The 16972-nt window shown below is 44.0% G+C and overlaps 1 protein-coding gene across 1 annotated transcript; it reads right to left on the reverse strand.

Moving 5' to 3' along the window:
* LOC310865740 (L-threonine ammonia-lyase) lies at positions 1-14357 on the reverse strand (the record flags this gene model as incomplete). The annotated part of the gene is made up of 11 exons (XM_083774949.1): positions 1-99; positions 800-857; positions 2258-2425; positions 3697-3822; positions 4873-4948; positions 5281-5380; positions 5839-6004; positions 6632-6873; positions 8482-8598; positions 9561-9987; positions 14299-14357. The coding sequence occupies 11 exons, from the start codon at positions 14355-14357 to the stop codon at positions 1-3; spliced, it is 1638 nt and encodes a 545-aa protein (XP_083631075.1).
* Between the last annotated feature and the right edge of the window lie 2615 nt (positions 14358-16972).

Here is a 16972-nt window from a genome sequence, read left to right on the forward strand (position 1 = left end):
TCACCGGTCCAGCCAGTGAATAGAAGGATAGTGCTCATCCAGTGACTTGCGGAGCTGCAGGCTCTGTGCCTTATCTCGGGTTTCTACCACACACTCCACCTGTTAACACACACACACCCACACACACACAGATCCAGTTTACACTGTGGGAGGCAAATGCATGTACATTGATATTGATATATCGTAATATCGATAGATATAACGACTTTTAAGTAAACTGCACAAATTATTTTGTTACCTATCTGATGTCGTACAGTATATAGTCATATTGTCTCTTTATTGTTAATGGCATTTCATGTTTGTGTTGGCACTGTTTGTTTTACATTACCATTACATCACCTAGTAATCAACAGGAGTTAGACTTTAATATATTAGCGCCCCTCACTTTTCTTTTTAAATGGAGCCATGGTAAAAAAGAAGCTGAGTGGATTGGAGTTGAGTTACTGTAGTATGAGGGGTGTGCAGAACATTACCCTAGGTCTACCTACTGTATACCTAATGGACTACATCGGCCTACTGTACCTACTTTAGAGTAATAAAAGGATAGAGACCGACCAGGAGCGATAGCTCCCCCCCCCCCCCTCGCTATTCATTAATCATTTCAGTGGAAGTTGCTCAGTGGCGTTTTGAAACAACCGAAAGACTGCCGGAAGTATAATTATATAACTCAATGGCTCGAGCGAGCAGAAGTTTAGCCTAGCCCCGGACCACCTCCATGAAAGTGCTGCAATTCCACATCTTGCCAGTAGGTAGTGGCAGCTTCAACGTTGGATAGCCTTACTGGGGGCGTGGTACCTACCTGGGTCTTAAAGAGCTCTGACATGTCACTGTGCCTCCGGTGGCAAACATCCAACAATCTGAGAGGAGAGAGTGAAAGACAGACCGGCAGAGAGAGAGTTAGTTACTTAGTTATAATAGATATATAGAGACCCAGAGAGTAGACAATTAGAAGTGAGGTGTGTGAAGCAGTGTTGATTTCGGCGACTAAAACTAAGAAATGTTCGTCGACTACCTTTTTACACTGACGAAAACTAAATGTAAACTAAATAAAAATGAAGCTATGACTAAAACTATATAGCCTAAGACTAAATATACTGACAATTTTGTCAAGTCAAGTAAATATGCTGACAATTTCGACTAGTGGAGATCCAGAGAGATCCAGTATAAGTCATTTTTCAATTGGTTGCATGCTGATCACAAGCTGATCTACAAGCTCACAAGTTGTGAGCTTGTAGATCAGCTATTTTCAGCAAGTATAAAAACAGTCATTATGACGGCATCAAGGCCCGCAAAATACATTTTAGTCGACTAAATCAACTGTAGATTTAGTCGACTAAAATCTTATATTTAGTCGACTAAAACTAGACTAACACTAAAACATTCCAGGTGACTAAACTGTGACTAAAACTAAATGAAAACTATATTCAAGAGACTATGACTAAAAACAACAATGATTAGAAGTGACATGTGTGAAGCATGAGACAAGTCTCTCACAGTACGTTTTAACAGCGGGAGACCAACGGCGATTGTCGCCATGAATTTCATTGGCTATCGCCAAATCGCTCACTATCGCCGGGCAACGTCGCCCAAAAGATGAATTATTTGTATCTTTTCGACCGACGTTCCTCCGCCCACTTTTCGACCATCGCCTGTTCGCCTGCTATCGCCTCTATCGCCAGTAGTCGCCGGGCCCCATTGACAAATAATGCACTTCCAGAAAATTCGTCTGGCTGTTGCCCGCTGTTAGAATGTGCTGTCACAGTCAGACGGGGCCGGCTGGGCCTGGTAAAGAATGGAAGTAGGGAACAGAGTAAATACGGTTTTTCTCTCCGTATGTTATGAACCCCCAGCCATGAAGCAAGCCTAAACCATGCCTTTACTCGGCATGATCAGGTGAACCGGGTCATGTGTGTCAGCCAGGTGTGTCAAAGTCTAAGTCATACGATTTGTCACACACGTTACCGCAGAGAAATTTGTTCTCCGCATTTGACCCATCTCTTGGAGCGGTGAGCCACAGCCAAGGAGCGGTGAGCTGCAGCCGTGCCGCGCTCGGGAATCAATTGATTAGTAGATTTGCCCCCCCCCCCCCAATCCAACCCTTTGATGCTGAGTGCCAAGCAGGGAGGTATTGGGTCCCATTTTTACAGTCTTTGTACACTCTCAGAGTTAAATTAACATTGATTTTATAATACAAATAATATAATGAGTGTCATTTTGGGGGTCCTTGACATGAAAAATGTCTCTGTGTGAAACCTACCTGACATCCTCTCTGGACAGGACGTCCAGCAGCTTGGCCATGTCCCCGGGACTGTCTTCCAGCTCCACAGAGAACTTAGTGACCCGGTTGTCCAGAACCAAGGCCCTCTCTATGCACTGTCTCAGCAGCTCTGGTTCCATGTTGGCACTGCTTACCACTACTGCTACTCTGTTACGGAAAGGAGAGAAAAAACAGAGATGGAAGCTTTTCTTCATCTGTAGGCGACAAGATTGTCACATTAACACATTGACACTCGTCCTGAGTAATTCATTTTGTGCCATGCATGCGCTGGTTAGTGGTTACGCGTGGCGAGCAGGCTCGTCTTAAGCCTATTAATATCGCTAGAACATTGCCTCGCTGTGTTTCATTTTTTTTAACCGCTCCGTTTGCTATGCACCGTTACTATAGGGCCCCGCCCCCGCACCGTTTGTTTTCACTCAACCACGCTGGCTTCTGTTTTAAGGCCGCGCCTTTGCAGGCTTTTTTCTCTGAAACTAAAGCGCTGTCCTGTCCGTGGTGTTGAACAGATCCGCGATGTTCGGAGGTCTTCTCTGATTATCAGCTGAGCGCGATGGGAACATTGGCGTTTTCTAGAGCAAGTATGGACCTCATTTTAGCTCGCTAGCATTGATGCTATTCTTTAGCATCTAAGATGGAAGCCACAAACGGAAGCGCATCATAGTGGAATCATGGCCAGAAATTCCTGGCACTGAAGCGCCATACCAGCTTTGTCCAGTAGACGGCACTTAATGTATTAATGTCGCCTCTCTTCCCCAGCAACTTATCTCGCATAATAATTGCTGTGGCATTGTGCAGCCTTGAGGGGGCGACCTAACCTAAGAAGGCATTGTGCAGCCTTGAGGGGGTGACCTAACCTTAGAACGCATTGTGCAGCCTTGAGGGGGTGACCTAACCTTAGAACGCATTGTGCAGCCTTGAGGGGGTGACCTAACCTTAGAACGCATTGTGCAGCCTTGAGGGGGCGACCTAACCTAAGAAGGCATTGTGCAGCCTTGAGGGGGCGACCTAACCTAAGAAGGCATTGTGCAGCCTTGAGGGGGCGACCTAACCTAAGAAGGCATTGTGCAGCCTTGAGGGGGTGACCTAACCTTAGAACGCATTGTGCAGCCTTGAGGGGGTGACCTAACCTTAAAACGCATTGTGCAGCCTTGAGGGGGTGACCTAACCTAAGAAGGCATTGTGCAGCCTTGAGGGGGCGACCTAACCTTAGAACGCATTGTGCAGCCTTGAGGGGGTGACCTAACCTTAGAAGGCATTGTGCAGCCTTGAGGGGGCGACCTAACCTAAGAAGGCATTGTGCAGCCTTGAGGGGGTGACCTAACCTTAGAACGCATTGTGCAGCCTTGAGGGGGTGACCTAACCTTAGAAGCTAAATTAAGGCAAACAGGACTGCTTGTAATAGAACCAGTCTGACCCACTTTTTGCCCTTCAGCTCGGGTAGTTGACCAGCCAAGATGGCTGCCAGCCCCATTGCTCCGTCTGTGTCCACGGTGGAACGCTCAAACTCCTGGAAGCGCAGCATGGCTATCAGGGAGGCCTCCTCACTGAGAGAGAAAGAGAATAACATGAAGGAATGTTCTGAGGTTACGCCAGCAGGTCAAAGGAAGAATTTGTAATCACGCAGAGTGCTTTACAAAACTATGGATTTGTAAATGGAGAGGAGATAGTTTTATGTCCCAAATGCTATGTGTGTTTTGTCTCGGAAACACACATTTAATTAATCAATACTAGAATGGTGCCCGTTGGGCACTGACCTACTTGGAACGATGCAAGTTGGAAATGAATGCCCCACCCAGTTATTATGTCTGTGTCTGAGTCTATGCAGATGTCAGAACAGGCCAGCTCCATATATGGAGATCTGAGGGTGATCATGTGTGACCAATTGTCCAATTTGGGCCTGGGCAGGGGCCTTTTGTGGCGGTTCTGGACGACCGACTCAAGGCCGGGTACTGCACTCCCTGTGGGGGTGTGGAACGAGTGTGGCGAATTTGAAGTCTGTGAGCGCGAACGGTCCTCGAGTTACGTGGATTACAGACTTTATATAATTATAGATATACCTTTACTGCTCTGTAAATCAAGCTCATAAGATGATGCATAAGAAAAAAAGTAGTAGGCGTGTGGGAAAGTCTCTTTAGAAGGTGTAACAACACATTCGGACAGTCTGCCTTTTCAGTAAAGGGAGCTAACTTATGGAACTCCTTGCCTACGGTCTTAAAACTAGAGACGGATGGTAATGTGTTCTATAGAGGTCTCAAACTATGGTTGAAATCAGATCAACTGTGCTCACATGTATAGCTCCTGACTGGTTACGAGAATGATTGTACATTGTAATGTACTGTAACCTTGCTGTAAATTTCACTTGAATGTACTTTTTATTGAATGTACTTCTTATTTTTAGATTGGGTGTTCTTTTAACTTTGTATTTTCAGAAAAGTCTCCTATGGACAAGTGGTGAAAACTAGCAATCGTGCTAACACACTGTAAACGATGCATCTACAAGTTGTGCAATGAGCAATGTGATTATGTCCATATCAAATAAATAAACATAAACATAAACATAAACATAAGTGCGAAATATTCAAAAAACCCAGTACCTGACAGAGACGACCTTGTCTACTTGTTTCTTTGCCAGCTGAAAGGTGAAATTACTAAGAGAATGTTCCACAAGGTCTGACAGAAACAGAAGAGAGATGTAATAAGTAAGTGGTAATGTTCAGACAAATTCTATGCATACCACTATCACAGTTCAGGAAATAATTTCTGTTAAGATCATGCCGTTTCCTTGGTCTTTACAAACGTACACAATACAAACTTTATTTGACCTTTCCCCATAATAAATGACTATCTATTACTTATATTTTTCCAAACACAAACTGCCGTTGTGTACATTTTTAATAGGTTCTGATATTATGGTTAATCTGTGTTCATTGAAACCACAGTTTAGCCAAGGTTTCTTTTGTTATCACTTACAGATAGTAAAATGAACTTTGAAATATAATGACCTCCATATAGTTTCTTGTTATGGGTGCTGTATAAGTCTTTGATTGGGTGGTCAGTCTTTAGGGACTGTAGCAGAAGAGGGAATCCATCTGGTTCAACTCCCTGTGTAACAAAAACAAAACAAATAAAAATCACATTTTATGAAATTGATAGTGGTTCCCAAAGTGGCGTCCGGGGACCCCCAGGGGTCCTTAAGGGAGTTCCAGGGGGTCCCCAGCTAAATAATAGTTTGGAACCAAATGGACCCTTATGGGTCTGTAACTCTGAGAGTGTACAAATGGAATTTGGTTCCATTTGTACACTCAGAGTTAAGTTAACATTGATTTTACAATATAAATTGGGGTCTCAGAGATAGAAATGCCATTAAATGGGGGTCTGTAAACTAATATGCATGTCAAACCGGGGGTCCTTGAAATTAAACGGGTTGAGAATCATTGCTAGAGCTGTAAAATCGAGTCGTGTGTGTGTGTGTGTGTGTGTGTGTGTGTGTGTGTGTGTGCGCGACTGTATACAGCTATAGTCATAGCGCTCTGTCCATGGCTACAGTATTCAGAACTTACTATGACCATAATGCGAGAGCTGAGGTGTTTGATGGCTGCAGCTGTGCCAGCCAGGAGGCCGTACTGCCCTCCCGCAGGCACCACCAACGCATCTATATTGGGCACTTGCTCGTAGATCTCCATGCCAACTGTGCCCAGCCCTGCTAGGTACACAGCACTGTCGTCTCTGGAAGTAAGACAACAAGAGGGGGAAAAAAGCTTCAACAATTCAATTGAAACTGGGCTATGGATCGCAGCAGGTAACCGGCGCGTATACACGTAACTTGTTACACTGTAGGTTAGAATCTGTTGGATGACTTATACAACAGGTCATTTTGAGGAAGCAACCTGATTTGTTGAAACGGCTGTTCTAGCCGTGCTTCAAACGAGCATGATGGAACACCTACAGTATAGTCAAAACAAAGAAATCAGCTCCTCTGTTCTCCCAGAGTGCAGCAGACTGAGTTGCTAGGCTAGCGAGTTCCTTGGGAGATTTGTGGTCGTAGTGGCTACATCTGTCATAAAAGAAGTTTTAAGCGTAACTGTTGTATAATTGCAATATTACACGAGAGCTTTCGGAGCTCCTGCAGGCTGCAGCATTGCATGCGTGCATTTATGACGTTAAACCACCCCATCTTGTGTAATATTGCTTAATTAACCACTTTCAATGTGGCATCCCTATTTGGGAATGTTATCATATAGGTGACATTGTGTGAAAGTATAAAATAGGGGCTGAAGTTGTTAACTCTCTTCCAGACACCCAGTTTATGCAACCTGCTACTATAGCATGTATGTGCTTGTCAGCCAGACTCACTCTTGCAGGTATAGGTAGCCATTCTCCTTTGCCAGGTTGCGCGCGTGATTCTGCGAGTCCCAGGCAGCGCTGCCGTAGGAGATAACCAAGGCACCGTAATCCCTGTAGGTCCTGAGGCGAGGCGAGGAGCAGCAGGACGGCATGATGACAAAGACGGGGATCCTCAGCTCGATGGCGTGATGGGCCACGGCCATCGAGAAGTTACAGTCTGTGGCCACGACCACCCCCTTCTTCTGCTGCTCCTGAAGAGACCATATGGGTGGAGGTGAGGTTTAAGTGGAGTAATAATAATAATACATTTGTTTCATAAGGCCCCTTTCAGAAAACACTGTTAAAAAGCAAAGCAAAAGCTAAAGTACAGCTTGCAACAGAAGAGAAAGAGGTCAGCCATATGCTGGCTGGATATATAAACTGGTGGATTTTGAGGTGGGTTTGGAATATGGTGATTGAGTCTATGTTTCTAATATCAGGGGGGAGGTACTAGGTAGTTCCAGAGGTGAGGGGCAGAGCGGCTAAAAGCTCTTGACCCCCATGGTGGACTGACAGGCTGCAACACGTGTGGCGAATTTGAAGTCGGCGGGGCGAACGGTTCTCGAGTAAAGTGAATTACAGACGTACAGACACAGAGAGACTGTATGGTGGACTGACAGGCTGGAAGGACTTTCAGATTGATGGAGGAGGCAGACCTAAGAGACCGGGTGGGAGGAATACAAACACAGCCAACATCAGGCGGTGCCACTCACTCGGCAGGCCCTGAAACCAGGACGGGGGGCCAAGACAGAACTCCTTTACAATTACAGCACAAATGAAATCCCGTTTTATCCTGGGGTTTGGTAACGCCTAGTGCAGCCCTGCATATAAATACACACTCACACATAAGAAACAGGCTCACGCAATGCTTGCAGGAATAAATTAAGGGGAAAAGAATATTTTAGAATCAACTTCACATTCATCACATTATGTTGTTGTCTTTTGCATAAAATGACCAGAGGTGCTGTAACATAAATTGCAAAGGTAACCTCATTTCTACGCTCAAATTAAAATAGATTTCAGGGCATATCTTTTGTTGTTGTTGAAACGGAGAACATGTTTAATGCACCGCTGCGTATACAGTATAGGTTGTTTGTAGCATTTCCAAGTAGATTAGAATGTGAACATATCCTTATATGCTTTGAACTGCCTGCCACAGAATACAAGGACAGATTAGAGGCAAGACGGACAATATTTATTCAGATTTACTGCTCTTTCTTCCCTCCGTTAAGAAGATTGGCTGTCTCATCTGTCCCTGTAGGAGTTCAGCGGTGGCGAGAAGCCACATATTATGTGTGTAGCCAATAGCCATGCTAAAGCCATAATAAGGTCTATTTTTGTACAACCGTGTAACTGTATATTTTCATTTTTTGGAAAATGCTGTGTTGTTGTGTGCGTTTCATCATATCTTTATGATGTCCAGAAGGAGAAACATGTAGGCACAGTATCCAGCAGCGTTGTTTTCGTCGACTAAATCAACTGTAGATTTAGTTGACTAAAATCTTATGATATTTAGTCGACTAAAACTAGACTAACACTAAAACATATTCCATGTGACTAAAATGTGACTAAAACTAAGTGAAAACTATTCATGAGACCGGCTGCAAAACCTGCACTATCCACATGTTTCACACAAATGTAATTTCTTGGCTAAATAGTTACTGTATCGATTTTAAATCATTGAATCGTATCGTATCGCCATAATGAACCAATATCGTCCATGTCTCTCTCTCTCTCTCTCTCTCTCTCTCTCTCTCTCTCTCTCTCTCTCTCTCTCTCTCTCTCTCTCTCTCTCTCTCTCTCTCTGCAGGCCTATTTACCTGTGTGAGTGAGGTAAGCAGGTACAGCACTCCTCTCTCCTTCACTGAGCCAGTGTACTGGAGGTGTTCCTTCTTCAGGTAGATCTCCATACCATATTGTTTGGAAAGTCTGGAGTACTGGAGACACAAAGCAGGCACCATGCAGTGCTGTCAATCCAAAGCATGCCACTAACTATGCACCGGAAATAAGCAATTTCTACTGAACATCTAGCTGCCCCCTCTGGTGGTACCAAAAAAGGAGAAAAAAAGACAACAGTGGAATGAAATATTTATATTACTACAGGTAGTTCAACTTCTTCTGACCAAGCAAATTGGTTGAATATGCTCTCCAGCCGTGCTGAAATTGGCATGACGGCACACCTAGCCGTTAATATATTTGAGAACGGACTAATCACATTATAAATATCAGTTGTGCTCATTAGTGATTAGACAGAGCTTTGTCAGAGCAGCAGCATTATTGGCTTAGGAATAAAACAAAAAAAACAAGAAGGAAGGAATACATTAAAATTCCTGTGTTAACTGAACATGGCTGATAGGATGGGGCAGGTCTACGCTCCTGTATTTTATCAGTTATCAGTTATTATGGTGGTACTTGGAGAGACAGATATTTTCTGAGGTGGTACTTCGGTTTAAATAGGTTGAGAACCACTGGCCTAGATGTTCCGTTACCTGAACATATAGTTTCTGACAAAAACTGCATATATCTTGAATAAATAAATGCTACATCCCAATCTTCCCCAAATTGGAATTGCATGTTGAGGGACCACTATAGAGAGCAACTCTACACACGCACTTTCACTTCTGCACATAGAAGGGGGGTGCCGAACTGCCGATCCAGGGATCTATTCATACTCCAGTTTTCGGTGATGAGGTGACCACCAATAAGGTGGTCACCTTTTCACCTGTATGAATAGTATGAATAGAGCCCTAAAAGTGACACCCTCGGAAGGCAACCCTGCATTCAGAGGACTCGAGGAGCGCACTTTTCTAGTTCCCCACCCACCACAGACTCTTAGAGATGATGCATTTTAATGGCTACCCGTTGTGTATAAAGTCATACAATGCTGGCATATATATACCGTGCAGGGGGTTTTCTGAATCCCCGACTGGATTTTGAAGGCAGCGGCACTAATGTCCTCAAATCGGAGGTGGTACTCGGGTGGAGGGAGGTGGTACTCGGGTGGAGGGAGGTGGTACTCGGGTGGAGGGAGGTGGTACTCGGGTAGAGGGAGGTGGCACTCGGGTGGAGGCTTGTCAACGGAGTCGCTGGACATGCTGGCGCTTCTGGTCTTCTTGGGGGGGTCCATGAGCTTGATCTCAGGGGCCGCCACCGACTCCTCCACCTGAGTCCTCCAGGCCTTAACCTTGTTGTTGCTGTCGCCATCGATGAGTTCCTCCTCGACGAAGTCCTTCAGACGCTCTGGCTCGATGAGGGTATGTCTGCGGCCAGCGGTGCCGTTGCAGACGAGGTCTCCGCTGAAACAGGGGCCCAGGCGCAGTTCCTCTCTTTGGAATGAGAGAGAGAGAGAGAGAAATAATTTTGGATAAGAATAAAATTACGAGTTCATTGGCTGCATAATCATAATTATGTGAAAAGAGTGACCTCTACCTCTTGACGGTCCAAAATTAAAACAAATGATGGCAGCTTTAAAATAAAAAAGTGTAACTTAAATTAACTGGGAGACGAAATGGCTATAGACAATATTTTAGATTATGGATGTCACATACACAGGCAGCAACAATCCTGACTGTTAATTTGATTCTGACAGTACAGGCATCAATATTTTGCAGCATAGCCTATTAATGTCTCTTGGATCACATCACAATTTATCTTCTGTATATTACACGTGATTGGGAACCCAAATAGACAACAGAGAGATAAACCCCTATACTATATGACTTTGCTTATGCAATGACTTTGAACTGCAGGACTGGATGATTCACACAGATCATTCACTATTATGCTGATACTCTGTACCATGACCTATTAATTGGCTCTAATGCACACATGCGTGATGATTGCATACACGAGTGGTCCGGACGCTCCCCAACTTTCTTCCCCCCTTTATTTACCCAAGGTAGTAGCTGAGCACGGGGTCATCCCTACAGTATGTTCCCCAGGTTCTATGTTCCCCACTTACCTTAGGGTTAGCGTTATAGGTTTCTGGTTTAAGGACTTCAGTGTTTTGTACTATACAATTGTATGTATAAGTACAGAACAAAGAATGTTGTATTTTTGTCATTTTTGTTGAAGAGTCTGAGCAATTATGTTTTAGTTTATTTTATGCCAGTGTTAATTTTTAGTTGGCAACAACGACTAGATAGTTTAAGTAGCCTAGGCAGGCCTAAAGTTCAATGGATTGTTCAAAGACTGAGCTTAAATCAGAATTTGCTACTAAAAGTATGACTAAGTTGCTAAAATACTTTTAGTCTTACTAAAATTACTAGGTTAGGTTTCTGGTTTAGGTTTATTCTAAGTGGGGAACAAAGAACCTTTTTTGCCTGGTGGGGAACATAGAATAGGTTCCCTAGAAAATGAGCACAAGTGCTCATTTTCAGCAACGCCCTGCACATAGAAACGACAGTCAGACGCACACATTAAAACCTGGGAGCTGACCAGTACAACCACAGTCTTATACTGTTGGCCACTAAGCAGCTCCACTGGAGCAGTTGGGGGCTCAGTGTCTCTATCAAGGGCACTTCAGCGGTGTTGGGTGAGTGATCACTTTCCGACCCAGATTTTTCCTGCCTGTCCGGGGAATCGAACCGGCAACCTTTCGGCAACAAGAACGCTCCTCTAAACCTTAGGTCACCGCTGCTCCTTTTTTGCCGTGCATCCCCCTGTTACCTCCTTACCAACGCTAAGTCTTGTTGTATTAGGCTAAAAATTATACATTTTTAAAATATGATTATGGCAAATAATCACAGAATGTCACTGCACTGAGAGACATGCAGCTGCTGTATGCTCTATACATCTCCTTACAACAGTGTTTTACCGGATTTTGTGCCGTTTGTGTTATATTATACAACAGGTTGTTTCGATGAAGCAATCTGTGGTTGAAACAGCCTTCTAGCCGTGGTTCAAACGAGCACCACTCCACACCTAATCAAAACAAAGAATTCAGCTGCTCTGTTTTCCCAGAGCGCAGCAAACTCAGTGACTAGGCTAGCTAGTTTCTTGGGACATTTGTGGTCGTATAGTGATTTTCTTAGTTTTAAGTAGAGATGTCCCGATACTGTATCTGTATCACACAGTACAACGCACTCGCACTTTTAATTAGTGCACTTTAAATGATACTACTGTGTTTCTAAATGCCTTATTGATTTAACCGGCTCCCGTCACATATCTGTATCGGAAAAGTATCGGATCGGCCCTTATTTGGTCATATCGGGTCATATCGGTATCGGCAAATATGCCAGTCTAAGCACAGATCCAACACAGGGGTAAAGGGTTGACACTATGGCAGGTGAATAAAATGCTGGGGCATGTGGAGTTTGCTTTCGAGTTGCCCAAACTGCTTGTGCACATTTGAGTGAGGAGTTTGCTATAAACACAACACAAGATATATATAGCTATAAACATTATTCCCGGTTAGTGGACTTCAAAATAAGATCTTTTTTCTTTTTGTATTATTATAAATATTATTCTCTGGTATCTGTATCCGGTATCGGCTAACACAGAAATGGTGGTATCGGGATCGGATTGGAAAGGAAAAAAGTGTATCGGGACATCCCTAGTTTTAAGGGTAACTGTTGTATAATTGCAATATTATTATATGGTGTGATTTAACGTGATTAGTGCCACTTCAGTGATGCTTGCGGAACTCGACTACGTCTCGTTCCTGACCGCTACACTGTCGTGGCAATAATCACGTTAAACCACACCCTCAAGTGTAATATTGCTTAATTACCCTTTTCATGTAATGCACCCCTATATAGAGGGCGTTCGCGCACCACAAGGGGTGCACACACCACCGTTTGGGAACCCCTGGCATATACGCATGCACGCACAGACAAAACTAATGGACCTTTCATGTCATTCTAACTTCCTCCCAGATTGACTGATCACACACTTGACTCAATGTGATTTATTGAACACTTCGACACCTACAATGTCTAGAGGACACACTGCAATTAAAGTGAAAGTTTAGGGCCTATGGCAATGATTGATAATAGTTCTGTAGATTGATAATGACTTATCTAGTCGGCACTATACCAGCATCAATCTAAGTTGTAAAGTGGAAGCTAACTACATTTTTCCATCATTCATCCAGCATTGTCCTTCGGGTAAAGGACAGACTTTGATTGCATAATCTTTCAAACTACAATTATCTATGTCTCCATCCACCCATTGCTACAGTATAAACAAGCAACAGGATTAGACATTAACCCGATCGTTAATCCACTGACTGAGATTCTGAATGTTTGCTTCGAGTAAGGTTGTGGGTTTATCTACTTATCTACTCTACTTAATATCAACTGTATGCTAATTATTGGCATTTCCACAAGCTTTGTTTTTAGCTCCTCGAAGCCCTAGAACATAGTTAGTGTCAGTCACATGAAAGTATACTAAAATCATAATGTCCTTCTGATACTCATTTTCCAATAGCATTAAGCCCTATAGTTGCACAAATTCAAGTTGACTTACAGTAAGTAATTCATCATTTGTGTTTAATTATAAATTAGAATGCAAAATTAGATTTCATTCTAAGATTCCATTGACATAATTCATGTTGTCACACATTGTGGACGTCTATAGGTGCTATTAGCTAGTATAGCAGCATCCACAGTTGGCATCCACAGGCCACCAGGTGGAGTCCCTTGTCCAAGCAATAATTAGAATCTCATCCAGGTATTCCCTGGCACTGTGTTTGTAGTCAGTCAGTCAGCCTGCCTGCCTGCCTGCCTGCCTGTCTGTCTGTCTGTCTGTCCCCGCCACAGTCTATATTTGAGTTATGGGGTTGCGAAGCTTAAACTGAAAAAGGTTTTTGTTCACCATGGATATTGATTTCCATGATTGTGTGATTTACAGTAGATGAGCAGGATGTGGAAAAGGAAGACATTGGGGAATTGATTGGTAAATTAATTATTATTGAATTAAAACTGTTTAAGTGCCAGGGACGTCATCCCGTATCTAAATACGCTATGCACTGGATGCCATGCCCGTATAGACGTATATAAAAGATTTTTTTAAAAGCCCTCTTTTTTTTATAATGGGAGGTCTGGCACTCAGCACTAAAACTGGTGACCACTAGGTGGCACTGAAGGAGTTCAATTAAAGGACAAGTATTTTTGGTGGTGCTTTGTATTTTATATACTAGACCTTACCTGTTCTGAATATATATATATATATATATATATACTATAATATATAACAAATATAAAGTATTTTATATATATATATATATATATATATATAATATAATATACGGCCAATTTCTAATGTCACATGATATACGTACATATGTTGCATAAACAATATGTGTTCAACTTCATATATTTCATGTCCATGTGTGGGAGGTGCATCACCTATAGGTCGGGAGGTAGCAGGGGGTGAACCACTGTAGCAAGTGCATGAGGCAGAGCAGAGGAATGGAGAGGTGATGAGAGGGTCAGGGGGAAAACTAGGAAGCAAAACATGGCTACTGAGGTCAGCTCTTCCGACGGGAGGCCTTTTATTATCTGGCTGCAACAGGGAGCGGTGCAGTGGGCTGCTGGACGGTTTGTCTAAAGGGAAGGCCACGATGAAGGGCAGCTATAGGTTTGGGACCGTGACCTCAAGGGATCTATAGGGTCTACAAGGTCAGCACCTCCCACCTTTGCCAGAAGGGGTCATTCTCCTCGTAGTCATTATTTGCCACGCTGGGGAAATCCATCTCCGGTAGCTCGACCAGGTAGCTTGCACAATTGTATAATTGAGCAGCAAAGTTCATCCTGGACAGCCCCTCTTCTCTATCCCAGGCTGTATAATCCAAGTGTTTTCCCTCTTGTCTCTTTCTCTAAATCCCTCTACTCCTTCAACTGATGCGCCGTGTCCGAGGGAGAGGACACCGACTGGTCATGCTCCCACGCTTCAACATTCTCTGCCCTGCATGGGTCCCTCCCCTCCTTTCATTCACCCAGGGCTTATTTAAGGAGGGATTACCCTCAGACGCATGCCTGGTGTCCCAGTGGCCATGCAGTCTTCGCTGCATGCATGCATGGCCCCTCCCAGGTCTCTATTCCTGGGCTCCTCCAGACTTGTATTTACACACACCCCTTCTGTGACGTAGCACTAATCAGACTTACAGTACTGTAAGATGCAGAGTTAAGGCTTATCTGGGGACAAAGATCTTGGCTCACTCAGAGGGGACAGCAGTTATTTGGGGATCAGAGATGAGGGATAATGGGGTGCGTAGCCTTGCTTTACAGGGACCCTATCAGGATTTTCAACATCTTGTAGTTAAATATTTGCTATCTAATACTAAATGCACCAAGTCTCTGTGTGTACGTGTCGTGTCTGTACATCTGTAATCCACGTAACTTGAGAACCGTTCGCCCCACCGACTTCAAATTCGACACACGCATTCCACACCACCACAGGGGATGCAGTGCCCGGTGTCGAGTTGGTCGGACCCACGGTTGTCCAGAACCACCCCAAAAAAGGCCTCTGCCCGGCCTCTGGACCGGGCCCCTGCATGCCCAGAGTCCATATATGGAGCTGGCCTGTTCTGACCTCATAACACTCCATATATTTAGGCATGCCAGCCTGACACAGAACTTCATAAGCTGGCCTGTTCTGACATCCCAACACTCCATATTTGGGCATGGCTGACACAGAAATATATTATACGGGCACCTCTCTAGTAGGCCTATGGATAATGTTCTAATTATCACTGAGCAGACTTCGGTCTGTGCGGTCTGTATTGAGATGTTTACCCCAGTGACGTCACTGACTGGCCTAAACTCTGTGAAAGTGAAAGCTATATATTTTTTAGCTGCTACCCTCGGTGGCCACCAAAACATTGTCCTTGATGTTATAGCTTGGGCATACCAGGCCAGTGGCTGCAAAATACCTCAGGGGAATTGTGTGATGCGATGTGAGAGTGCAGACTAGCCAGAGTTTTCTCTGTCAGTATGGGTTGCATCGTAAATATTTTATATAACCATTAACAATGAACTGAAATGCACAATTGCAGTGTGATTGATAGTAGCCCTTTAACATCAGAGAAATGGACATAAACCAGATCATTGCCTTGTTTCACGCCCACTTGGGTGATTAGAGGGAAAGTCAGTAAAACTCCCTCCTATGGTATACCTCAACTACTGTTGAGGCCCTCGAGCTTAAGGCCAGCTCCATTCAAGCTGGTCAGTGTTCAGCTGTAGATCATTGTTATTGACATAACGCCTGCTTCTTGATGTGAACATACAGCAGTGTGTTACAAATGATACCAGTGTTACTGTATTGGAGGGGATTAGCAATGCTGTAGATACAAAGAAAGCGAGAGTGACGATGGAGCGGAGGTAGAGGGATGGGCAGACGACCAATCGGCAGATAGATTTAAAGGGCTAGGGAAGAAGGATAAGTCCTATGGGTGCTGCCAACACACAGCAGGTAGCGTAGATCCTATTCAGTCAGGATAAGTCTGACGTAGGTGTCTCTCCTCTCTGAACTGAGTGAGCAGTACGGTCAATGATGCAGACTAGAGATGTCCCGATACTGTATCGGATCGGCCCTTATTTGTCATATCGGGTCATATCGGTATCGGTGAAAATGCCAGTCTAACCACAGATCCGACACAGGAGCAAGGGGTTGACATTATGGCAGGTAAATAAAATGTTGGGACATGTGGAATTTGCTTTGGAGTTGCCCAAACTGCAAGTGCGCATTTGAGTGAGGAGTCTGCTATAAACACAACACGAGATATATAGCTAGATAGCTATAAACACAACATGAAATGAAATCACGACACTGGTATCGGTATTCGGTATCGGTATCGGCTAACACATAAATTGAGGTATCGGGATCGGATTGGAAGCGAAAAAAGTGTATCGGGACATCCCTAATGCAGACACACATGGCATCATGAGTTATAACTATAGATAAAGTGCCCCTCGGGGGACAGGTCTCCACCAGGACAGATCAGGTTGTGGCGTCGTGGTGGCGCTATAATAGGCCAATGTGAAAAGGGTGCCATTTCTTCTTACGCCTTGGATGGCAATTGGATGATTTGAGGCATTTTGTTGAAAAAAATGGGTTTTGCAAAAATCCACCTGTTGGTGTTGCCAATGTGAAAAGGGTGTGATATATTCCTCAGCCTAGTAGGAAAGTCTGTGAAAGATTTCACATGAATTCCACGTTGCGTTCATGATTTGAGGCTTTTTGTTCAAAACGGGCCAATCCTGCAAACTTTGACAGCCAATGTTAGCCAATTAGGATGGAATATGAAATATCGGACAGATCCGTCTTGAACGCATGACTATAGAGATAGTGTGTAACAATTTGCGGGAT

The sequence above is a fragment of the Protomyctophum parallelum genome (assembly GCF_964188405.1).
Source record: "Protomyctophum parallelum genome assembly, chromosome: 10".
Taxonomy (NCBI): domain Eukaryota; kingdom Metazoa; phylum Chordata; class Actinopteri; order Myctophiformes; family Myctophidae; genus Protomyctophum; species Protomyctophum parallelum.